Genomic DNA, 26,496 nt, shown 5'->3' on the forward strand with positions numbered 1-26,496 from the left:
TTTCCCTAAAGGTATTTTATTTGCTGTCCAGGAATTTTTTTTTAGCTGTTAGACTTCTTTTTTAGAAGTCATCTGAGTGGTAGCCTTTTGATTTCACAAGATCACTGGCGATGGTATGGAGGACGAACTGGAGTGAGGCCATATTAAAAGCAGGGAGATGAGATAGGAGAGTTTTTAAAAATATTTTAAGATATTTAAAAACAAAAAAACCCTCTCAGTTTTCCACCAAAAAAATCACATTGTGATGACCAGTGACCCTGGGAAATTTTCAAATTAAAATACTTTATAAGGGTTCCTCCCAAAGCTAAAACTAAAAAATAATGTTTCCATCAAAAAACTGCTATTGTTATGGCAATTCCGATGTAAGTCCTTAATGTATTTATTTTAAGAGCCTATTATTATAGCTCTTACATAATATTTTCAAAGTTTTATTCATTCTGTTAATTTGGAAAATGTTTCATGTGATTAGTCTTTGGTTAGCTCTTTTAAAAAATTATATACTATATGAAGGAAAATATTAAGTTTGTATATCTAAATCTTTTTCCTAAAATGTCGGTTTTATTTCCTTATACTTAGTAATCATATAGAACATTGTTGGTTTTCATTTGAATATGTATCCTAAAGAAGCAGTCATTATTGTTGTTTTAGAATACTTGTTCGGTTAGTGGAATTAAGTTTGGAATACTTAATTGCAGTTAGCGGGTAGGAGTAGAAATAGAAAATATTTGATGACCATGAAAGAAATCTAAATATTACCAGAAGTGGCAATGCTGCATGAATAAATATGAATGTGGATCAGGAGACTCAACTGGTAAAAGTTAACAATAAATACATGCTAGAAAAAAGTAGAACAGAGACATTTTCTCACACATTCAAAATGTTAAAGGTATTTCTAATTTGATATATGTGATCTCATAAGTAGACTGTATTAAATGAACTGCATCTTCAAATTGCTGTTTTGTTCTTAATCAAAAGAAAAAATAAGGAATGGCAATTTAGGGTCAAAAATAATGCTACAAACCAAATTTAGCTTTAATTACTGTCTAGCCAGAAGAAAGAATAAACCATCAGCCAAGACCACGATTCTTTGATCTCACATTTCAGCCTTCTGGTCCTCCAGATGAATGAAATGGTCTTTCCTCAAATGTTCAACAGGCCTTTTACCATTTGATAGGACAGTTATTTTTAAGAAGGTTTAAAATGTGATCTGGAAAACCACATTGACTCTATGTGGCATATTTGCTATTCTTAGCCTGGTTGAATAAGCTGGAAGCGGATGAATAATGCAGGTTAGAAAGAAAACAGATGCTAAATATTACAGATAGGAAGGTTTTCCAGCAATGAGACTTTCATTTTAGGGCTAGTTTTTGTTGGCACTTTTGGCATTCTGACGAGTGTTGTTTTTCTCTCCAGCTGTTACACATCTGTATTGAAGGCTGGGGCAATTGGCGTTGGTCAGAGCCCTTCAGTGTGGACCATGCTGGGACTTTTATTAGAACTATTCAGTACAAGGGTCGAACTGCTTCACTGATCATCAAGGTTCAGCAACTCAGTGGAGTACAAAAACAGGTAAGTTTCTTTGTGTTCATGGCCCAGACAACTCTTAATCATTTGATGTAATTAATGGAAGGGAAACTTAAAGAAATGAAAATATCAATAAAAAAAAATCACACTGCCATGCCCAGCTATGCCTACTCCTACCATGCACACGAGCACTTAATAAGTGCTTGCTGATGTTCCTGATGATGATGATGGCTTCATACCCCTTGTCCCACGTCTTTTACAAGAGCTGCTAACAAGCAGTAAACTTTACTGATTTTCATGTCACCTCTTCTCCCTGTCACCACCTACCTTCTGGTGGAGGGGCTAATGAGCTGTGAAATGGCCAAAGTGTCTTTACTGAGAAGGAAAAGAAGTCAAGGATGGTGGGGACTCTGGATAATCCAACAGTGGATAACCAGGAGTTGACTCTCATACATGTAAGAATAACCTGCGCGAAAGTCTTGTGATTCTCTCCCATGACAGAGTGGGCCTGGGTCTCCAGCAAGCTTTCTTTTCCTAGGAGTTAATATTAACTGCAGTAAAAATTCACTGCAGTCTAACTCTTGGCATATAAAACTTCAGCTCTCAGCACATATTTTTATATATTTTATAAAACTTCCTTTTGGCTGTTTTTGAAGTTCTAAGACTGCAAAGGGGAAGAGAAAGTATCTGACACTTTTTTGTGTTCTTAAGATGTGAAAATGTGGTTTTTAAAAGATGTTTTTCAAACATGGAGCATATGACAAGAGTAGAAAGAAAAAAAGGAAGTATTAAAATCTGAAAACTGGCTTCACTGCACACATAATAACTGGATTTGTCATAAGAGTTTTAACATATACATCTGCATCTGGATTGTAACAGTCTATCCAGAGCTTATGTGAACTGAGGACGTGATAGAGACAGCACTCAGTCCCTAGAAAAGGAAAAAGGGAGCTTTCCATATTGAGCACCTGGGGCTACTCCATTGCTGTATGCCAGGGGCAGGCAGGAAGCAACTGGTGAGGTGAACAGTAGGATCTGTACCATATACATTCTTGGCCTGCACCTAATCAGGGAGCTGGACTTCATGTTCTCATTATTGTGGGCAACAGAAGTGAAAAGAAACCTATAGCAGAGGAGTCTCAGACAAGAAGCATGGAAGAGTCTTCCCAGTCAACTGACCATTCCTCCAAGTATTTGTTGATTGCCTCCTGTAGAACAGAGAAAAATGAAAGACACTAAGTATGTAACACAGTCTTTGCTCTTAAAATGTAAATTTACATAAACCCAGCAATGTGTACGACTGACAGTAAGTGTGAAAGGAATTTAGAGGTTTTACTAAGAAGATTTGACTTGAGCCGGGCTTTACAAAACATGTCGAATTTAGATTAAGAGAGGGCATTCCAAGTCAGCAGTATAGGATAAATAAAGATACAAATATGGGACAAATGTGTCTTACCCAAGGACTTATGAGGGAACCGGTGTGGCTAGTGTGGGCTTTGAGCTGGAAAGTCATAAGAACAAGAAGTGTCTGTCCTATCTGCCCTTAGAGCTCTCTTACATGGATATGCTCTCAACAAATATCTGCCCAATACACACTGGTTTTCTGATTCTGTCACTCATGGTCTCACAAGAATGCCTTGTCTACCTTCCCATTCACCAGCATGCCTGAGAAAACGTCATACAGCATCTGTCTGAATACTCCAAACGATGAGAGTCTCATTCTCTCACACATCAGCCCTTCCCATTGTTGGTTACTTCCAGCTATTAATGAAATCCTTTCCTAATTTTGAGCCAAAATCTGTCACCATTCAGCCAGTTTTTACCATTCCTCAGAACTTGTGAGGCATATGCAAAAAGCACACAACTTGTTACCTCTCCTCTATGTTACAGCCCTCCAAAAACATGAGAGGAGGTAGAATATTTCCCCTTAGTGTCTTTCCCTCTAGGCTAGTGGTTTTCAAACTTGAATATATATCAGAATCCCCTGGAGGACTTCTTAAAACACAGATTGCTGAGTCCCACCCCCAGAGTTCCAGATTCAACGGGTCTTGGGTATAGCATGATAATTTGTATTTCTAACAAGTTCTCAGGTGCTTTGACCACCATAGCTCTGGTCTGAAGTTTCCCAATTCATTCAAGTCTTTGGCATGTGGTTGCTAGAACATTTAACAGTCAGTGGAAAGGCAGGGTCCTTCCGTGGAGAAATCTTTTCAAGGAATGTCCTTGGTAGTTAAGATCACAGGCAACCTTGCTAGCTGCGTGATCATCAGCAAGTTATCTAACATTTGTGAATCACTTTTCTAAAATGGGAATAGTAATAATAGTGCTTTCCCTCATGAACTAAGTATGAGAATTAAATGAGTTTGTATATGTACAGTGCTTACAACAGTGCCTGGCCCGTTGTCATAATCCAAATAAATTTTAGTTACAATTACAATAATGAAATATTCCCAGGCATGAGTAATGCTGGTTGGACTTTTTTGTGTTGCTATATTAATGCCTCATTCTTGCCATAGATTTATCTACTTTCACAGAATGATATTAAATTTCAGGGATAAATTAATACATACATTGTACCTGAGCAGATACTATTGCAACAGTATATCATAAGCCCAAAAAGTTGGTCATGAAAAACACATTTTTTTTTTTAATTCTCACAAAACCTTACCTACTTTTTTTCTGATTGGAAAAGATTTCTCAGTCCTAGTACTTATTACCTATATGACCTTAGGCACATTTCTTAACCTTTCTATGCTTCATATTCCTTTTGTAAAAGAAAGCACCCAATAAATACTAGGTCACAGTGTTATTTTTATGTTAACTATTATAAAGTATATCTGGAAACACAGAAAAGCCTAACGAAGAAAACTAAAATTACCCAAAAATCTACCAACCAAAAAATATATTCTATTATTACTTTGGTGTATTTTTTCTACTCTTTTTTTCTATGCAGATATCTTTTAACCAACTTGAACTCTGATTGTGATTATAGTTTTTCAACTTGTTTTTTTCCCTTAACATTATATAATGCTTATTTTCTCATGTTATTTAAAATTCCTGAAGTTATCCCTTTAATGGTTGCATAGTGATTTACCATATGGTATATCAAACCCCATGTAGACATTTCCTTGTTGTTCGACATTTAGTTAACTTCCAGTTGGTTACTATAATAGATCCTTAAATAAATATCTTTGTGTATAAATATATGTCCAAATTTCTGAGTCTGTCCCTAAAATAAATTGCTATAAAATTTAGTTACCTGCGCAAAGGATATGAATGTTTTTGTGGTGCTTGATGCACATTCCCAAATTAAAAAGATGTACTTTATTCCTTAGACAAAATTCATTGTTTTGTCTTAGCAGAGTCTTGTTGGGGCTACACTAATCTTTTAAATAATTAAATATATATTTGTTCTAAAACTTCTGCTGATTTCCTGAGTTTTTCAAACCATTAGCATTTTTTAAATCTTAAATATTTATGAGGGGTTCAAATCAGAACTAAAAAAAAATTTCCATACATTGAAAGTTAAGTAGTTCTTTTTTTTTTTTTTTTTAATAACTTGTTAATGTCAAATATACAGATTTTAAGGCTTCTGGTGCCAAATCACATTTCAGAACTTTTCCAAATGTTATTTGTACTGGTAAATGTTAATAATCCTTTTCTGTGGGGAATGCCTCTCACGCTTTTCTCTGCTTCTACCTCATTTATAATAAATACTCTTTAAAAAAAAAAGTCAAATCTAGCCAAATAGGAAAGGTTCTTTGGAGAGCAATAATGGAAGCATAACCAGCCCTTGCATTGCATTTACCTTTTTGAGAGGAAGTGTCTTCTTCGCCCACAGGAACTGGGAAAGTCCATTTTTACATTCCCACTATCATGGAAGGTATATACACATATAACTATATTTTGAGTTGTAGCATTTCTTGTCATCATCAAATGAGATTGAGCTCTATATTGGGGCCATTAAAAAAACTTAGCAGAGTACGGACACCAAGGGGGGAAAGCAGCGTGAGGGGGGGGATGAACTGGGAGATTGGGATTGACATGTATACACTAATATGTATAAAATAGATAACTGATAAGAAACCGCTGTATTAAATAAATAAATAAATAATTTTTTAAAAAAACTTAGTAGAGCAGGGAAAATTAGAACACAGAAACAGCAATTCATTTAACCTAGAATGAAGCAAATGGAAAGTGGGTTATACTGAACCCAGGTAATATGAGATTCAGCAGACCACGATGCCAACCTCAAGCCAACTGTTGCATGTGTCAACATTGTAAAAACCCTTTCTAGTCAATGTTTTTCTGCCTTTCCCCTCTCTCCCTCCCTCTCTCTTTTCCCCTCTCTGTCTGTCTGTCTCTCTCTCTCTCACACACACACACGCAAAAATGTATTAGTTCTTTTTAAATTGGATTTTTTTTTATGGTCAGGGTAGATTAACTAATATTCAGATTAGCGCTAGTTAAAGTATGTCAGAGACAGGATTTCCTCAGTTGGCCAGGTTAGGAAGATAGGAACCGAGCTTCCAGAAGAGCTTTGTAGATTCCTGCCTCCCTCACATCTTGGCTTCTTGCCTTCTATCCCACCTGGGCCTGGAAATTTGCAATAAAACGCAGCTGCCTAATTATGAAGCCCCATTTGGGGAGGAGAGTGTGTGTAGCTCTCTGATGTACCTTAACTGCATTAATACACCACTGGACAGTGGAGAATTGGCTAAAGCTTGCTTGAACAATGACGTTTGGTTACCTGTACCCTGCCTTTCCTGTACCCCTCTCATTTCCCCAATTCAGTGAAAATTGACCACACATAAAATTTCTCAGGGACTTTGTACATTATACAACTACTCATGCACATGTATTTGCTTCCGTGTTTTCCATCCCTTCATTGAGGAGAGCTTTACCACTCTAAAAACCTAAATGTACATATGAATGTATGTATATATATTTGTATCTTTATACATACACTTTTAATCATGGTTAAGATATCATTTTCCAGTGCATCTGGTGCTCTGGAGTTATTCTTTAATATTGCTATTCTTCTTGGCACTGATCTAATAAGAGTTCTGAAACCTGCTAAGTAAAATCATATGTGGAAATCTTCAATACACATCTTTGTGGCTTTGGGGAAAGAGGGGAATTAGTGTGAAACCTGGAAATGTGTATTAAAGAGAAACCCTACATTAAAAAAAATTAAGTAGCTGTCTTCAACTGATAAATTAATCTTGAAATTCTAACCATAATTTTCAAAATAACGGCATTGTAAGTGTTGCCACTTTGAAGAAAAGCAGGCATGGCTTTCACTGAACCCTGCAAGGGAGCAGCCATGAAGAGCGCCACTCCGAGGAGCAGCCATTTTGGATTTTCCTTCATCTAAGTAGCCTTCCCTCCCTGGCCACTTTTAAGGGTTTTCTTTTTATCAAATTTGAAAGCCTATTTAACAGGCTTTTTGGTTCAAAATGAAACTATAAAAACCCACCAAGAGGATCTTTGTCTTTAAACAAAGTGAGTCCCAGATGGTTGCAGAGATTCTGTGGTTTCTGTGAGAGACAGCCAAATTCTCTCCTAAATCTCATGGGGCCCAAAGGTTCTGAAACAAGAGCAGTGAGCACACATTGCCAGGCCTGGACACATCGGAATAAGAACAGAGTTAAATACCGCCTCAGAGTTTTCTATTGTTTATTCAAAGTTGGGCAATGCTATGGCGTCATAAGGCTTATCATGAGTGTCTAGTCTACATATGCTAGAGAAAATCTTGTGTTCACAGTTCAGTGGACTTCCATGTTTGTTATTTTGAAAATATTGTTTTAAAAGATTATAATGTCCAGAGTATCTAGGGGAAATGTAGCAGTTAAGCATAGCTTGGTTTTTACAGATGTGTTCCTTCTAAAGAAAATTCAAAGGAGTAGATAGTTGGAAAATAAATGTTTAAGAAAATGCTAAACCTCACTGTTCAAATAATGCAAGTTGAAACAACAATGACTTTAATTTTTGGTCTGTCAATCTAGCAGATTTGCTTGGGGTAAATAATAGTTCATAGTTGTTCACATTTTTTTGTGTAAATAATAGTTTTGTTTAAAATGATACTTACAAAGTACTTCTAATGACATAGGAAAATGTATCCATTAGGATGCTTTCAGCTTGAAGTTACAAAATAGGGTTTTTAATCTTCATAGCAAGCTAATGAGGCAGATACTATTATTGTTCCTATTTTATGTTTATTACCTCACATAACAAAAAGGAAGAAGGCAGACTCGGGTGTTGGTTAGTTAATTAAGCAACTCAGTACCGTACCTGCTTCTCTGCTGTCCTCCTGAATTTGCCTTCCTGACCTCAAGATAGCTGCAAAAGTTATATCCTCTCCTAACGTCTTCCATGGCAGAAAAAAAAGGAGGGTTTTCCCTTCTCAAACTGTCTCCCGTATTATCAAAGAGTAAAAGCTTTCCCAGAGCCTTTTAGCAGCCTTCCCTTTTTATATTATTCGCCAAAACAGAGCTCCATGTTCACCCCTAAACTAATCATTAGCAAAAAGGTAATGGAATTACCACGATTAGCTTGTACCAACTGTGATACAGCCAATGGGGGTCATGGGAGGTGTCCACCGTCCCTGAGTACTGTGCTGCTTTTTGAGACCTAAACCAAATCAGTGATTTTAACATCAAAGGAAAAGGAGGGACCAGCTATTTGGAATGGAGCCAGTGGTTTCTGCCACATTTACCTTGTGATGGGCAACCTTTATTCTCTTTATGTTGTTTCTGTTTTCTTAATTAGTAGGTATTAATTTTATGAGATACAGACAGTCAGGATGGTGATCAACACAGACTCTGGGCCAGACCATCTGGGTAACATCAGGAAAGTTATTCAACATCTCTGTACTTCTGTTTTTTTCCTTGTTAAGATGAGGAGTCATTGTAGTGCCTGTTTTATGTGATTGTGAAACAGGAGGGAAGGGCGCAGGGCACAACCTTTAAAAGAATGACATAGCCATAGGACATGACAAAGACTGGTTAGAACCAACTGGGTCCAAGATGGCAGAAGATTCGACTTCCAGTAGACCTTGAGCCTCATTATACAACTCATTGTGATACATTAGCGTGCTAAATGACACACCAACCAGCACCATGACAGTTCTGAAGCCAACCATAAAAGGTCAAAAAGTAGGCGGTGGCCCAATTCCTGGAAATCCCCACCCCTTCCCCAAAACAGTTGGAATAATCCTCCCACTCATTAGCCTGTGAAATTACCCAGCCTATAAAAACTAACCACGCCACATTTCGAAGCTCTCTCGCCTTCTGAGATGGCCCACACTCTTGTCTGAGTGTGTTTCTCTCTAAATAAATCCACTTCTTACCTATCACTTCATCTCCAAATTCTTCTGCGACAAAGCAGGAACCTTAAATTCACCAGGAACAGTTGCTGTGAGAATAAAAGAGATAATTTGTGAAAATACTTTGTATTAGTCATGGTTCTCAAAAAAAAAAAAAAAAAAAAAACAGAACCAGTAGGGTGTATGTGTGTACACACACACATATACATATATATGTATGTAGAGAAAGGGAGGGAGAGATTTATTATAAATTGGGTCACACGATTATGGAGGCTGAGAAGTCCTGAGATCTGCCATCTGCAAGTTGGAACACCAGAAGAGCTGATGTGTAGTTCCAGTCCAAAAGCCAGCAGGCTAGTGTACCAAGAAGAGCTGATGTTTCAGTCCATGTCCAAAGGCTGGAAAAGACCAGTGTCCAGCTCAAGCAGTGAGACAGGAGGAGTTCCCTCTTACTCAGGCTCTTTGTTCTTTCAGGTCTTCAGTTGATATCATAAGGCCCACCCAGAAGAGCAGTCTGCTTTAGTCAGTCTACCAATTCAAATGCTAGTCTCATCTAGAAACACCTTCACAGACACACCCAGAGTGAGGTTTGAGTAAAATATCTGTGCCCCCCCATGGCCCATTGAAGTTGACACATAAAATTAACCATCATATTCATAGACATACATGCTATACATGTATTACTTAGTATATATTTTATAACCTGGAAAAATATTGTTACAAATAAGGAAAACAGTATGTGACAGTCCTGTCTTCCTTAATCATGGTGAAAAATCATATTACACAGGATTTGCTTTCTAAAAGTATTCACTGCAGAGGAGTAAATTTTGTGTTATCTTTTCAATTTCCACCAATTTAAGAGATATTTCTAAGTGCCTGCTCTGAACTATACTCTTAGCTGGATGAAAAGTTAAATAATACATGGGTTTAATGGATAATTCTGTGTGTTGTATAAAGATAATGCTTCTCTGCTATAAGAAAAACCTGAATGAGATAAAATATAATTAGGCTCCTGAGTTAAAAGTTGTTTGTATTATCAGTTTATACAGAGATTTCATATTGCATAAGAGTGCAATAAACCCTTGGAAACCAGCCGCAGGGAATAAATTGATCACAATTGTCATCTCAGCTATGAGAGCTGAAGTCTTGTTTCCAGGCCCCTTCCTTTTTGACTGCTACATTGTTCGATACCATCCACCACCACCTTCCAGTCAGTCTCTTCTCTCGTGGCTTCAGCAACCCTGCATTCTCCTGACACTCCTTCGTCCCTTCTCTGACTTCTCACCCTGAGTCTGTACCTAAAGTCTTGGTCAGTTACTGGGTTTGAGCCTCCACCCTCTTTTCCAGGTAAACTGTCTTCCTGTCTGCACACATTTGTGAGGACAGGAAGACAGTCCTGTGATTTCCAAATTTGAGACAGGAGGACAGGACTTAATTTCACAAGTCTTCCATCTCCAGTCCCACCTTCACTCTCAAGCACATGACCAGCATTTGTAGCTGGGCATGGATCCTGCCTACATGTCTGTCCTTTGAATTCTGCAAACTCAACATGACCAAAGCAAAGTCCCTTCTCTTCTTGGAAGCCTCTTTTTCTTCTTGTACTCTCTAAATAAGCTAACGATTTCATTTTCTTTCCATTAAAATCAGCATAGTTTACTCTGTCTGAACAAGGCATACCTTGTTTTATTGTGCTTTGCTCTGTTGAGCTTTGCAGATACTACGTTTTCATCAGTTGAAAGTTTGTGGCAACCCTGCATCAAGCAATCCAACAGCATTGGCTCGCTTCGTGTCTCTGTGTCACATCTTGCTAATTCTCGCAATATTTCAAACGTTTTCATTTATTATTATCTTTGTTACGGTGATCTGTGATCAGTGACCTTTGATGTTACTATTGCAAAAAGATTACAACTCGCCGAAGACTCAGATGATGGTTAGCATTTTTTAGCAAAAAAAAATTTTTTAATTAGGTATTTAAATGTTTTTAGACATAACGCTTTGAATACTTAATAGATTACAGTATAGTGTAAACATAACCTTCACATGCACTGGGAAACCAAAAAATTCATCTGACTCTCTTTGTTGCAATATTTGCTATATTGTGTTGATCTGGAACCAAACCTGCCATATCTCCAAGGTTTCCCTGTATTTCCAATTCATGGAATCTGAATTGATGAAGTCTTATTGATTGATGGCTTGATTGATTGTCTTTCAGATTATCATCTGTGGAAGACAGATTATCTGTAGTTACTTGTCTCAGAGCATAGAACTAAAAGTCGTTCAGCATTACATTGGTCAAGATGGACAAGCTGTGTTTCGAGAACATTTTGACTGCCTCACAGCCAAACGGAAATTGCCTTCGTACATACTAGAAGACGGCGAACTGACGGAGTTGTGTGTGAAGGCCAAAGGAGATGAAGATTGGTCGAGGGACGTGTGTCTGGAATCCAAGACCCCTGAGTATAGTGTTGTCATTCAGGTATGAGAAGTAGTACAATCCAGAATAGAGCACCTTTAAAATTTTAAATTTCTCGTTATGTTCTTTATTCAGTACAGCACTTAATTTATTAATAAATGATATATACAAAAGAGGGGAGGCCTGAAATAATATAAAAAGGCTTTAAATATTATTTCTCAAACTTTTTCGTCCCCATCCCACGACAACACGTTTGTATCAGTTCCAGTAGTTCTCGTAGCCAAGACTCTACCCCTCCCAGATGGAGATGATTTATATCTTGAAAAAGATTCTGATGCACAAGGGCTTTAGAGGGACGGGAGGGAATAAAGGGTGTCCTCCCCTCTTGAGAAGCTTTATGTTGATCTGCTACTTTTTTATCTCTTTCTCAATCTCCACCATCATCACTTTCGTTCCCATAAAGGACAAATCCTCTCTCTTGTTCTCCCACTCACTCTTATATCAGTCTCTCCACATACAAATCCCTTCATCTTTATGGAAAGAATTGGCCCCATTGACTCACTGCACATTCACTTTATGCCATAATGAAGTCTGTTTTTGCTTATTCTTTTTTTTAAATGGCTTTTTTCTGTAACTTTAAACTTTTTGTATCCTCCAAATGGATATTATATCTGTGCCTTATTTTGATTAATTAGTAAACTGTTTAGTATTTAATAGAACCTTTTCTATCTCATGTGCAGGTGCCATCTTCAAACAGTTCTATTATTTATGTCTGGTGCACAGTTTTGACTTTAGAACCCAGCTCTCAAGTGCAACAACGAATGGTAAGTGCTTTCTCATCCTAAAATATGGCATATGACTTTGACCTTTCCTGTTCTGAAATAAATTAAGGTCAGAGTGACCCAGGGACGAGATTTATTACAAGTTTGTTTCAGCGTCAAACAGCTGGAATACTGCAACAAAGCAAATACGAAAGTTGTTCTGTCCTTTTATTTTTATAGATTGTGTTCAGCCCTCTTTTTATCATGAGGAGTCATCTTCCAGACCCCATTATCATACATTTGGAGAAAAGAAGTCTGGGATTGAGTGAAACACAAATTATTCCAGGAAAAGGACAGGAAAAACCACTGCAAAACATAGAACCTGACCTTGTACATCACCTAACATTTCAAGCAAGGTACTGGGAAAGTCCTTACATTTTCTTAAGAGAGATTCAGTAGAAAAGTAACTTTGTCCTACTGAGGGGGTAAGGGAGGATAGAGTTTTTTGTATGATTTCTTATCTTATGAGAATGTTATTTTTAAATTGCCCTGCCTAGTATTCTCTTATTCTCTTCTGCAGTTTAAGATAAAATTCAGCCCCTTTGGATATAAATAAGAGGGATGATCAGAAAATGTAATTGACACATAATTTCTGTAGAGGAACAAGAGATCTCCACCCAAGCATTGGGGAGGAAAGGCCACGGCCCAGACAATTCCCCAAACTGTGTCATCATCCCTAAAGCACCAAAAATTCACTCACTCTCACCAAAAAAAATATTGGTTTATAATCCATCTGATCATCATCCTTGGTTTTTCTTTCCATTTCCTAGAGAAGAAGATGATCCTTCACAGTGTGCTGTTCCCATCTCAACATCCCTCATTAAGCAAATAGCCACTAAGATACACCCCGGAGGCACAGTTACTCAGACCCTTGACGAATTCTACGGGCCAGAAAAGTCCCTTCAACCCACATGGCCCTATAATAAAAAGGACTCTGACAGGTAATGTTCTTTAGCAGTCTTTTTCTACAAACATTTCTCGATATTAAGAAATAAATGACCATTCATAAAAATCTTAGATACCATAAAAACATTTTTAAAAAGAAGATGTTTGGGGCCTCCCTGGTGGCGCAGTGGTTGAGAGTCCGCCTGCCGATGCAGGGGATACGGGTTCGTGCCCCGGTCTGGGAGGATCCCATATGCCGCGGAGCGGCTGGGCCCGTGAGCCATGGCCACTGGGCCTGCGCATCCGGAGCCTGTGCTCCGCAACGGGAGAGGCCACAGCAGTGAGAGGCCCGCGTACCGCAAAAAGAAAAAAAAAAAAAAAAAAAGAAGATGTTTGCATGTATCTGTCAGATGCTGACCTTTCATCACCTAGTAGATGTATTCTGTAGATTGCTTCATTCTTAATCTCGAACATAATTGCATGAAAAGTTTCTTTCTCCTGCATGCAAATTTAGCATTGCATGACTCTGGTGTGAAGAGGTGTCATACAGGAGCGTTGTGTGTCTGGAATCCTTAAACACATTTCATGAATCCTGAAGTCATCATGTTTCATTGAGTCTCTTGGATGTGGTATTTGGCACAGGAATGAGCAGCTGAGCCAGTGGGACAGCCCAATGCGAGTGAAGCTGTCAGCCTGGAAGCCATATGTGAGGACCTTGTTGATAGAGCTGCTACCCTGGGCCCTGCTCATCAATCAGTCCAAGTGGGACCTCTGGCTGTTTGAGGGAGAGAAGATTGTTCTACAGGTTCCTGCTGGCAAAATTATTATCCCTCCTAATTTTCAGGTACTATAACTTTTTTAAAAAACTGATAGGAATTCTTTCCTTTCAACAACCAGCTTTTATTCTGAGGTTGCATTTATGTTCTTAACAGAATCAATCAGTTGTGGAAAACTGTCCTCCTAGATGCATATGTAAGGGGTATGGAATGTTCTTTGATATTCAAAGACATCTCAGATGTCTTTTTTTTTCCCCCCATCAGCAGTATTCATGCTTGAGTTATCATTAAATTTGATAACTTGTACTAGTTACATTCTCATTTCCATTGTGTATAGGATGTTTAACAAGTATTAGGATTTGCCTACTCAGGATATGTTAAGAATAAAGAGCCATATTCTATACTAACCCACCCCCTAGATATTTTTGTGGTTCTTACAGAAACTCTCAGAGATGTGCAAGATGGATAAGAATTAAAGATTTCTGAACAGCTGTTTTTGTCAAGGCCCCTTTTCCCTTATAAGTGGACTTGCCTGTCCATAATCATGGATGCCCCCTGTTAGTGATAACAGCATAGAATCATTAATAACAAGGGAAGAAAAACTTAATTGTAAAACAGAATTTCATAGGAAGATTTTATATTCCATTACAGGAGAACTTTCTTGATAAGGCTAGCCCAGTTCAAGAAGACACATAAATCTGTAAGAAAATAGAGCACAAGAAATTTCTAAATAAAATGTTTTCCTGGTAGGGAATAATTTGAGAGTCCTTTTTTTTTTTTTTTTTGAACTCCAGTTTATAAACATCTTTACTCAATTGCATTTTTCCTTTTTTTTTTTAATAATCATATGATGTTACCTTAAGGAATTGGAATGTTGACCTACATGTACGTAGTGTTGCATATTATTCTTTTGTCAAATGAAATGAAATGAAACCTTCAGTTTTTAAGCCTTTGGTACATAGGGTAGTCACAGTTTAGATTGATGTTTTTTTTCCCTCCTTCCATAAATATGAATTCCATTGTGATTCAGAGAAAGCACTGGGAACTAAAATAAAATGTATGTTGCCATTACAAAAAAAAAAAAGGGATTTGGTTGCCTAAGTAGACCTATTACATAATATAAAAAATTCCTACGAATTGAGGTAATAATATCAAAGTGAAGAAAAATACTTTATAATTGAGGCATTACTTTTCCAGGAAGCTTTTCAAATTGGAATATACTGGGCAAATACAAACACTGTGCACAAGTCAGTAGCAATTAAACTGGTCCATAACCTGACATCTCCAAAGTGGAAAGATGGAGGTAATGGTGAAGTTGTGTCATTGGACGAAGAAGGGTTTGTTGCTGCCGAAATAAGACTTGGTGCTTTCCCAGGACATCAGAAGGTAAGATCAAAGTCGATAAAAGTCTGTGTGGCTCGGGGGATAGCATGCCATCCCTTCAACCTGTTTAAAATGTCTACCCTTTTCTTTTTTAACCCCTTTTGGTATTACTTGTTCCAAACAATTTTTAACAGTGTAACATGATTTCTTAGACCTCTCTGTTTTACAGTCGTTTTTTTTTTCCCTTTACTAGTGATAAAAGCCGTGTCACATAGTTTATCCAATAACCACTCTATTTCAGAACACTCAGCAGTCACTTGATTTATTGTATGTAGGGGAAAAAAGTGAACTTATTCCAAAATATCCACAAGTTGTACTTGGCCTCCTTGTTTTAGAGCAGGAGGTAGAGCTGCTAACATTCTGAGTATTGAGTGAAAAGACAAAGGCTCCTGCAGCAAAGGTTATATTTCTGGAAAGGGTATCCTGAGCAAAACGATGTGGAGTTGTATTATTGAACAGCGGACTGGTACCCATGTTTATGAAGATGAATACAAAAAAAGAAAAAAGAAAAAAAATAGTTATTTAACTAAATATAAGTGCTATGTGCTTTTCAACATGAATCTTTTCTAAAGTAGTATATGAAAACCAGGTAAGCTGAATAATATAGTAACAAATAACATTAAACTGTATGTATGAAGTAAATATCATAGTGTACCATGTAGAAAGCTCATGCTGTACTTAATGATATCTTCGTTATTTTAGCTGTCCCAAATCTGAAAAAGAAGGGATGCTTCATCAGTGTAGTATAATTTAGAATGACCTTTCTCTGGGGAGAAGCTAGATTTTGACAGGCATCTTCAAAGAGCCTCTGGAGAAAAGTTAGAGTCATTTGGTGACTTTTTAAAAATAAATTTCTCTGATACAAAGTAGTAGGTCTTCAGTATTCAAGGCTGGTATCCATTTCCTCAAAGTTGTCTGGGCAACACATGTTTATGCTCTGCCGGCCAAAATACTGTAACACGGGTGTAAATGGCAAAGAGCTGTAAGCGTGAATCACCCAAAGTTGAATAGTTGTAAGTTGAGAACTACCATCAAAACCTGGAAAAAAAGTTATGATATACAGTCAAGCACCCAGTACCTCCAGCACCTCGCAAAGCGGCCACAGCAAGTGCGAATAAATGTTAGTGAAGGAATGAATGAACTGTTGGAAAATATAATATTATTATATTTATATCTCATTATTCTCTAGTAGTGATTCTCAAACTTTTTAGTCTTTGGACCCCTTTACACTCTTAAAAAATACGGAGGACCTCCAAAAACCTTTTGTTTATGTGGATTATATCTATTTGATATTTATCAAATTAGAAATTAAAACAGAAAATTTTAAACACAAGAATTCACAAACATACATTTCATTAGCCATGAGCATGATGACATCATATGTCATATAGCCTCTGGAAAACTCCACTGTACGCTCATGTGAAAATTAGAGCGAAAAAGACAAATAGCATCTTATTATTATTTTAAAATTAGTTTTGACCTTGGGGCCCCCTGAAGGAATCTCAAAGACCATCTCCTCCAAGGGTTCCCAGACCACACTCTGAGAACTTCTGTCTTGACATTACCACTTGCTAGATGGATATCTTTAGGCAAGTAATACCTTCTCTGAGCATCAGTTCCTCATACAATGTGATAGGACAACGAGATGATACACACCGTGGTTAAGAGCAGCACCGGGGAACCAGTTTGCATGGTTTCTAATTCCAACCCTTAGACCCTCTTTATCTTTGTGACCTTGGGCAAGTTGCTTACCTCTTTGTGCCTCGTTTTTTCTCTTCTGTAAAACGGGGATAATATAGTAGCTACCCCATGTGGGTGTAGTGAGCATTCTGTGAATTAATATGCATAAAGTACTTTCAACAGGTGGAGCCCAAGAAATCAATATATGAGGGTCAGCTGTTACTATTTTCTTCAACATTGTCATCACTATTTAAGTTCTCAGAACTCCCCTTGGTCCAGGTACACATTCAGTGAGATAGCTGCTAGGATGAGCATGAGGAGGAGAAGGGGAATGCTGGATTGAGTTCTTTATGTTGAAAAGGATAAGTGGCATCTGTTTATGTATAAGTGCTTTATAAATAAATATTTTGTGAGGGAATTGGTTTAATAACTTGAAAACAAGTCTCTGTCACTATACAATAGCAGGAAAAGTAGCCGGTTTGCTAAAGCACCCTGTTGAAGAGTAAATAGTGACCCTTTTTAGGGATCAAGACAATTTTGAGACTGAAAGGGAACTCTACTAAATCCTCTGGAACAGAAGATAAAATTGATACTGTCCTGGGCAAACCAATGGATAAAATGACTTTTAAAAATAATCAAGAGGTTTTTATATGCCATATGATATATTTTTTTCCCTTTGGAAGCACCCACTTAAGTATCAGATTTAATTTGAATTTATGTATTATGTTCTGTTGTTTAGAAGTTGTTAATATTTTCATTAATTAATTGATGAAATACATGATTAGTGAGTCAAAATACTCTAAAGATTGGGCAGAATAAACAAAAAAACAGTGGTTAGATGCCACGAAGTAGGGGCAGTGCCTTAACTGTATGCGCCTCTTCCATCCTTGTCGAGGGGAGTGCTAACCTTCTCTCCTTTCATACAACAGCCATATAATATTTTAAAAATTACTCTTTCCTCAATTGTCCTGCAGTTATGCCAGTTCTGCATTTCCTCCATGGTACAGCAAGGCATACAAATTATTCAGGTTGAAGACAAGACTACAATAATCAATAATACACCGTATCAGATATTTTATAAACCACAGTTATCTATCGCCAGACCCCACTCTGGAAAGGAGGTAAGCAATTCAAACATGATTGTTTTGTCTAAGTTTTCATAAATCAATAATAATTATTATCAACTTTTTTTTTAACCTGGAACAAATCAAAAGCTAACACTGAGTATAGGTAAAGATTCATTTATTTTTGCTTTCATTAAAACCATGGATGCCATGGTGGGCACTTCCAAGGTAATTAATGAGGAGACGTCCTACCAAGCAGGAGATCCGGACCCACTGGCAGCTGGGTGCTGCTGGCCCCATCTGCCCCGAGGCTGCTGCGCTCTCTGCCAGAGCTCACTAACACAAGGCCCCGCCGGCGGGAAGCAGGCCTGAGGACTGGCTCCGAGGCTCCTGGAAAAGAACATCTGCCTCGCAGGCCACCGTGCCTGGAGGAGCCCTGTGTAAAGAAGTCTCAGCCCCAACGGGGCCCCAGATCTGGGAGCGCTGAGCTCTGTGTCCACGAGGAGAGGAAATGTGAAAATGTACCAGCTCATTTATGTTAACGTCTCTATGGCAGAATACGCGGAAAATGAATCCAAGAAGGATTTTTTTATTCAATTCTTTATACAGTTCAGGTGAACAGTTTTATTTTAAGAGAGTAAGGAGATACTTTAAAAGGATTTGAAAACAGAATATGCTAAGTGGTATCTATTGTTTTACGCTATTGAAACCATCATATAGAAAAGTATTATTTTTCTTTACTTCTTCTGAATTTATTGTTAGCCCTTACTTTCAGCTCCTAAAAATTACATTAGAGCAATACAGTAGGATGAAAGTCTTATTCTTCTAAGCCTACAGTGCATTATAGTATTTATAAAAATGTCAGAGTAATAGAATTTCATCTTGGTTCATTGAAGTATTGATAAAATAAATAGGTGACCAGAAGTACCCTGGTGGGAAGTAGAGGTCAACAGTAATTGCCTTGTAGGCGAGAATTTGCGGGAAGAACCAGCATGAGCCCCGATAATTTCCCTGCTTCTCCCCACCCTAGGGCTTCCTGAGGCATTGGGTCAGGGTTTTCGACACGGACACTTCCTCATCTGAAGAGGGGCATAATTTTGCATTCCTTGCAGGTTTTGGGTGAAGGGTTTTTTTGTCTTTTTTTTTTTTTTTTTTTTTTTGCGGTACGCGGGCCTCTCCCTGTTGTGGCCTCTCCCTTTGAGGAGCACAGGCTCCGGACGCGCGGGCTCAGCGGCCATGGCTCACGGGCCCAGCCGCTCCGCGGCACGTGGGATCCTCCCGGACCGGGGCACGAACCCGTGTCCCCTGCATCGGCAGGCGGACTCTCAACCACTGCGCCACCAGGGAAGCCCTGGGTGAAGGTTAAATGAGGTGATGTGAGTAAAAAGCCTGGGCACTCAGGGAAGGAGAATTGCCAGCAGTCACCTCAATACCAGCATCACAATGGGCTCCTGGAGAGAAGGGGAAGGCCCCCATCCTTTCTGCAGCTGAGGGGGCCCCCTTTTTCAACCCCGACCCTGCTCCGGGCAGGTGTGGGAATTGTTTAAAGACATGGTAATCCCTACCCTCTCAGGGAGACTGTCTGGGACAGTGGGAGAAACAGCCAAGAGCGAAGGAGGAAGCCTGGCTGCTGGCTAGGCTTTGCCACACACTGGCTTTGTGATGCTGGACAAATCATCTGCACTCTGGGAAGCAGCTTCCTCAGCTGTGAAAGAGGAGGGCCAAATAAATTATCTCTAAAGGTCCTTTTTATGTCTACAATCCTGAGACTCTCTAATGTGCCAGAAACCATGTGGAATTCCAACAGAGGGTTGGAGATCAGAGTTTCCTGCTCCCTCAGGATGAGCCTTCAAAAAAATTTGTCTTCTGAGCCTCCAGTGTACCCTTCTGTATCTCATTCAGATCTCCTCTGCCCAAGGTCCCCCGGGGTGCCACCCTTTCAGTCCAGCCACACCTCTCTAGGAGGACTCCCTCCCAACAAACTACACTTCTACCACATGGCGTGGCTTCTCTTTGCAGTACCTGGGGATAGTGAGAACTTTGCGTCACCTTTGAAGTCACACCAGTTTTATCATGTTTCATTACGCCTAGAAAAGCCGACCCTGTTCTTCTTGCTCCTTGTACTTGTCTCATTAGAGCTTTCTCATGGGAACAGGATTTCTGATATTCCCATGTCCCCCACCTGGCCACCTCCTGAGACTATATGTTATGGTTTCTCAGAAGCTGTGCTTTAAAAAGTTTAACTTCTCTGTAGGACTGTAGTAACTGTGCTCTCTCTGCATTGTCTTTTCTTTCTTCAGTATTTTCATGTTCCAGACAGTGCTACTTTCAGCATTTGCCCGGGTGGCGAGCAGCCTGCTGTGAAATCCAGCTCCCTTCCTTGCTGGGACTTAATGCCTGATATCAGTCAGTCAGCGCTGGATGCATCCCTGCTTCAGAAACAGATCTTGCTGGCCTTCTCTCCTGCCGCAGTTGCCGACAGCTCACAGTGCTGGAGCCTGCCAGCTCTAGTTAGACAAGAGTTTCCCAGACAGAGTGTGTCAGTGCCCTTCGGGAACTATAGGGAAAATGGATTCTGTACCAGGTATTTTACATTTATGTGAATGTCCTTCTTTGCTTCATCCAGGTGCCGGGAGAAATAGGAGAAGAGTTGCAGTGCTCACCACACGTAAAATTAAGTTTTGCTTTTATTTTTCATGGCTCCTAGATTTTGTATACAACTGGGCAAACGTTATGATCACACATGGGTTGTCCCAGTGTACTACTGATCAGATTTTTCCCTTATGCAGCTTCTACTAGGGGAGAATGTGATGTTTGTACCGTAGAATAGCAGAAATCTATCATGATGAAAAGATCACCTTCTTTTATGGCTTCTTAGCCTCTGTCGAGTGATAAGAAATAAGGGTTAAAGTATGAGAGAGTCAAGTTGGAAAACCTTTTCTTTTCCCATATTTTACTTCTACTTCAAAATGGAATTTTTCTCAAGTCATTAAGAGAGATAACTTAGATAAACACAAGTCACAGAAGACTGTTCTGTGGTTGTTCCTGCACGCAAGTTACTCCAATTACCAATTACCAATTATGCAAATAGCAACCACAGAATCAAGCCAGAGACATGTAATGGTTTGTTCATACCGGACTTTTATTTTGCGGTCGTTTTGCATGCAATATGTCCTTTCTGTAGCTGTCAGGAATAACTTATTTATGGTATATATAAAAAGTACAAAAGAAAACATATTGTAACCTTATGAGAGGTACCTTTTTTCGTGATTATGAATTTATAGACTTTATTTGAGATTTTAGCCATCTTAACTTTGATGTATATAGAGATTTCTAGTAGTAATATTTTAAAAGATAACTTCCTGACTCGAGTTATCCCTAATAGTAAGGCTCTGTTCCCTACACACATCCCTTCTTCTTTCACAACACTCACAAACATCCATGATTTTATAAACACTTTTCACCCCTAACTCGAGAGGAATGTTTGTCCTTATGTTCTGGTTGGAGAAGTTAAGTGTGGTGAGTTCTTTTTTTTTTTAATTAAAACAAACTTGGGACGTCGGCGCAGTGGTTAAGAATCCGCCTGCCGATGCAGGGGACGCGGGTTCGAGCCCTGGTCCGGAAAGATCCCACATGCCGCGGAGCAACTAAGCCCATGCGCCACAACTACTGAGCCTGCACTCTAGAGCTAGCGAGCCACAACTACTGAGCCCACGTGCCACAACTACTGAAGCCCGCACGCCTAGGGCCCGTGCTCCACAACAAGAGAAGCCACCGCAATGAGAAGCCCGGGCACCGCAACGAAGACCCAATGCAGCCAGAAATAAATAATAAATAAATAAATGTATTAAAAAAATAACTTATTGTTTCCAAAGCAGGGTGGGGGGAGGGATAAATTAGGAGGCTGGGAATTAACATATGCACACTACTATGTATAAAATAGATAACCAACAAGAACCTACTGTATAGCACAGGGAACTGTACTCACCGTTATGTAATAACCTATAAGGGAAAAGAATCTGAAAAAGAATATATGTATATAACTGAATCGCTGTGCTGTACACCTGAAACTTACACAATATTGTAAATCAACCATACTTCAATTAAAAAAAATTTTTAACATTTTTATTGGAGTATAATTGCTTTACAATGGTGTGTTAGTTTCTGCTTTATAACAACGTGAATTAGTTATACATATGTTCCCATATCTCTTCCCTCTTGCGTCTCCCTCCCTCCCACCCTCCCTATCCCACCCCTCTAGGTGGTCAGGTCACAAAGCACCGAGCTGATCTCCCTGTGCTATGTGGCTGCTTCCCACTAGCTATCTATTTTACATTTGGTAGTGTATATATGTCCATGCCACTCTCTCACTTCGTCCCAGCTTCCCCTTCCCTCTCCCCATATCCTCAAGTCCATTCTCTAGTAATTGTTATTTTGGGATAATCGTAGATTCACATACAATTATAGGAAATAATACAGAGAAGGTCCCATGTATCCCTTACCCAGTTCCCGCATCTTGCAAAACTCAACTATAATATCACAACTGGGATATTGGCATTGATACAATCAACATATAGAACATTTCCATCAATTAAGTGTGGTAAGTTTAAGGAAGTATTTTTTTTTTTTTTTTTTTTTTTGTGGTACGCGGGGCTCTCACTGTTGTGGCCTCTCCCGTTGCGGAGCACTGGCTCCGGATGCGCAGGCTCAGTGGCCATGGCTCACGGACCCAGCTGCTCCACAGCATATGGGATCTTCCCGGACCGGGGCACAAACCCGTGTCCCCTGCATCGGCAGGCGAACTCTCAACCACTGCGCCACCAGGGAAGCCCTAAGGAAGTATTTTGAAAGCAGTGTGAACCTATGTATAGAAAACAAAACTTATTTTTAAAACTGAGAGACAAAATGTAAAATAAAACACTTAGAAATTAAGTTTAAAATTCTAAGATTTTATTAATATAATTTAAATCTTTATCTGTACATATTACGCTAGATATTACATTGGAAATGCCATATTTCAGTCTTGGCCACAGCTCTTGGCTATCGGCAGAGCATTCTCTGTGGTTGGCTTCCCCGGCTCTTCCACAGGTAGACTGGGAGAAGGACTTTGGTGCTAATGCAGAGACTGATGCTCAGAGAGTGTTCCATCTCCTCTCCTCCCTCCTCCCCCTAGTCCAGCAGTGTGCATGTCATGGTGTTAGTTAGTTATTAATATGATTTCCCCAAATACTAATCGACAGTTCACCTTGACATTTCAGACAAATACAGGCTTTGGGAAGAACTCACACTAGCGAGCAGAATAGGTAATGAATGGGAAATTCTTTAGTGTGTCATTGACCCCTTATAATAAGTGGAAACTGAGGGCCACATTTGGCAAATATCTGATTTCTTTGATCAATTTCAACAATCAGTCCACAGAATTTAAGCTTCAGAGAGAATTTTTTTCCTGCTTTGATATGAAATACTTTTTGGTAGTCTCTAGGTCTAAGTTGGAGCCTTTCTCTCTGTCCATTGTAGAGGTCAGCCTACAGCCACACAGCAGTTTATCTGAGGCCAAATAGTAAATACAGCTTTGCTCTTCGTAGTCAGAATGGAGATCCTGTAAAGCATGATGATTGGCAAAAGTTGACCACAAACGTATTGAGCGTACCTACCTTTAGAATTAGAAAAGAGCAAGTGCCCAGATTCTAGTCGTCCTTCTAGAAGCACGTCAACTCCTCCTTTGCCAAAATTTACCAAGCACTTTTGAGGAGGAAGCCACCCCATCTGAAGAGATTAAGGCGCATATGCACAGAGGAAAAAAGAGCAGGAGGAAAAGCTGGCACAAGGACATCTGTAATTCTCTCCAAGTGGCAGGAGTTATGGGGGTTTTATTTTATTTATATTTTTAACTTGATTTTATTTTTTTAACTTTTATTTTATATTGGAGTATAGTTGATTAACAATGTTGTGTTAGTTTCAGGTGTACAGCAAAGTGATTCAGTTATACATATTCTTTTTCAAACTCTTTTCCCATTTAGGTTGTTACAGGATTGAGCAGAGTTCCCTGTGCTATGCAGTAGGTCTTTGTTGGTTATCTGTTTTAAATATAGTAGTGTGTATATGATTTTTCACATTTTTTAAAATATTTTATGATAAAAATATTTAATACTGTCAGAAAAAATTAGTAAACCTATCATTAGTGTCTGGCAGGTAACAGATGAGTGGATGACCATCCATTCTCTGGAAAACATTTCCTCTGATGTATAAGAGAGAAGGTGTTATAGAGGTTCTGAATATTGCAAATCCAAATAAACATGTATCAGGAGAGAAATCATGCATTTTTTTCTAAACCATTTCTATCCTTTGATTCTGTTCTAGGGCTATAGCACTGACATATCAAGAGCACTTTGGAGTGACTTATTTAACCCTCTCAGAAGACCCTAGTCCTCGAATAATTTTCCACAACAGATGTCCAGTAACAGTACTTATAAAGGAAAATACTAAAGGTATATGTTATGGTATTGAATTTAAATAATACAAAACCTATATTCTTTCTGGAGGTTTTTGACTTCATAGTTACCTGTGACCCTTAAATAAAAGTGAGCTTCTTTGAGAAGTTTCTCTTGCCCCGTTACATTTAATATCCCCAAGTCTTTTTCTTCAAGGCCTAAGTCTGCATATGCCTTTCTTTTTTCAATTTTAGAGATTCCAAAGTGTGAGGTTTATTGCAGAAGAATTCCTCCTGAGTGCTCAATTCATCATGAGCTATATCATCAGCTTTCCAGTTATCCAGACTGCAGGACCAGAGACTTACTTCCCAGCCTCCTTTTGAGAGTAGAATTGCTGGAGGAAATGACGAGTGAGTGGAGCGACGCCATCGACATCAACAGTCAGGGAACACAGGTCAGTGAGCCGCGAGGGTTCCTGCCAAAGCCCAAAAAAACAGTCCCTTTTCTAAGGTTTTGGTGGTTGTCTGTTTCTAAACATAGTTTTCTAAATGCTGAATGTCTTGTCTCTGTGTGAGGGCACATGTGTATCCACTTTTACATCTTCAATGGGCTATAAATTCTCAAACACAAGTATGTATCTCAAAGCGTACTTTGCAACTGTTTATGAGAGGGGAGCACCAGTTAAGCAAGCCCATCTTGGGTCTAAATCCAGGGCAAAAATGAAATAAAATTGTTAATATTCTTTACATGGAAGGTAATCTAACTGTCCAGATCTTAGGACAATCATATTGTCAACCCTAGATTAATCACCTCTTTTGAAAATTTGCTAAGTGTAAAATATACATATTAATCCTAGTACTGTGTGAAACTTTGCAAATATTAGCACAGTTTTAAAAACCTGAACAGGTCAGATGTCCTGATTTGTCTCTGTCTTACTCTAGATGTTAGTGATAATATTTTTCTTGAAAATGGCACAGGGGGCTTCCCTGGTGGCGCAGTGGTTGCGAGTCCGCCTGCCGATGCAGGGGACACGGGTTGGTGCCCCGGTCCGGGAGGATGCCACATGCCGTGGAGCGGCTGGGCCCGTGAGCCATGGCCGCTGAGCCTGCGCGTCCGGAGCCTGTGCTCCGCAACGGGAGAGGCCACAGCAGTGAGAAGCCCGCGTACCGCAAAAAAAAAAAAAAAAAAAAAAAAAAACGAAAATGGCACAGGAACCTAGCATTTCCTTTCTGCTCTACTTAAAATTTGCCATTTTTCAGTACAATTCAGTGGCATTAAATACATTCACAATGTTGTAAAACCATAACCACTATCTACTTCCAGAAATGTTTTGTCATCCTGAACAGATACTCTAAACCCATAACTCCCCATTCTCCCCTCTCCCCAACTCCTGGTGACCTCTATTGTACTTTCTGTCTCTGAATCTGCCTACTCCAGGCATCTCATGTAAGTGGAATCCTACAACATTTGTCCTTTTGTGTCTGGCTTATTTCACTTAGCATAATGTTTTCAAGGTTCATGCATGGTGTAGCATATGCGTCAGAACTTCATTCCTTTTTATGGCTGAATAATACTGTGCTGAACTTTTTAAAAGTCCTTTCACATGTATTAGTCCATTTGATCTTCACAACAGGCTTATGAAGTAGGTTCTACTGTAATGGTTACAACACACATATTAAAGTTATAAAGGTACTTACAGTGATAATAATGGTTATCATTTAATAAGTGCTTAATGTGTGCTAGGCATTGTGCTAAGCGCTTCACATTCATTCTTACTTAACCTTTGCAGCAGCCATACGAGGTAGGGACTGTCACCTTGTTACAGAAGTGAAAACTGAGATCTCCAGAAGGAACATGGCCTAATTCCCATGTGTTACAAGGGAAGGGACTGGGATTTTATCCAGACCTGCCTGACTCCGCAGCATGCGCTATGAATGCTACTTCCTTACCTGGAATTCCTTAACTGCCCTCTTCCCCAGTCCTACTGGCACATTCTTTCTCATCTCTCAAGGGATTCTCTCCCTACACCCCTGTGAAGTCTCCTGCCCACCCCCCTGGGACCCTCTTCATACTCACACAACATTTGTAACACTTAATTGCATTCACTTCTGTAAATGATTTCCTACCGAGTCGAGATTCCTGGCAGTCAGACACCTGCCTTATTCATCCACAGCCTACAGCAGAATGCCTGC

General features: G+C 39.1%; 1 protein-coding gene across 10 annotated transcripts in view; it reads left to right on the plus strand.

Annotated features, from left to right (window-relative positions):
- The window catches only part of VPS13B (vacuolar protein sorting 13 homolog B), an 805,800-nt gene that overhangs the window by 740,537 nt on the left and 38,767 nt on the right, over positions 1–26,496 (plus strand). For all 10 annotated transcript variants that reach the window (XM_081258369.1, XM_081258366.1, XM_081258373.1 and 7 more), the window contains 11 exons: positions 1,414–1,569; positions 11,064–11,327; positions 12,005–12,088; positions 12,266–12,441; positions 12,856–13,026; positions 13,613–13,814; positions 14,944–15,132; positions 17,784–17,930; positions 20,174–20,457; positions 24,234–24,361; positions 24,559–24,758. In XM_081258369.1, the coding sequence (XP_081114495.1) occupies positions 1,414–1,569; positions 11,064–11,327; positions 12,005–12,088; positions 12,266–12,441; positions 12,856–13,026; positions 13,613–13,814; positions 14,944–15,132; positions 17,784–17,930; positions 20,174–20,457; positions 24,234–24,361; positions 24,559–24,758 (2,001 nt within the window). The remainder of the gene's footprint in view (positions 1–1,413; positions 1,570–11,063; positions 11,328–12,004; positions 12,089–12,265; positions 12,442–12,855; positions 13,027–13,612; positions 13,815–14,943; positions 15,133–17,783; positions 17,931–20,173; positions 20,458–24,233; positions 24,362–24,558; positions 24,759–26,496) is intronic.

Source organism: Mesoplodon bidens (genome assembly GCF_964165515.1).
Source record: "Mesoplodon bidens genome assembly, chromosome: 16".
Taxonomy (NCBI): Eukaryota; Metazoa; Chordata; class Mammalia; order Artiodactyla; family Ziphiidae; genus Mesoplodon; species Mesoplodon bidens.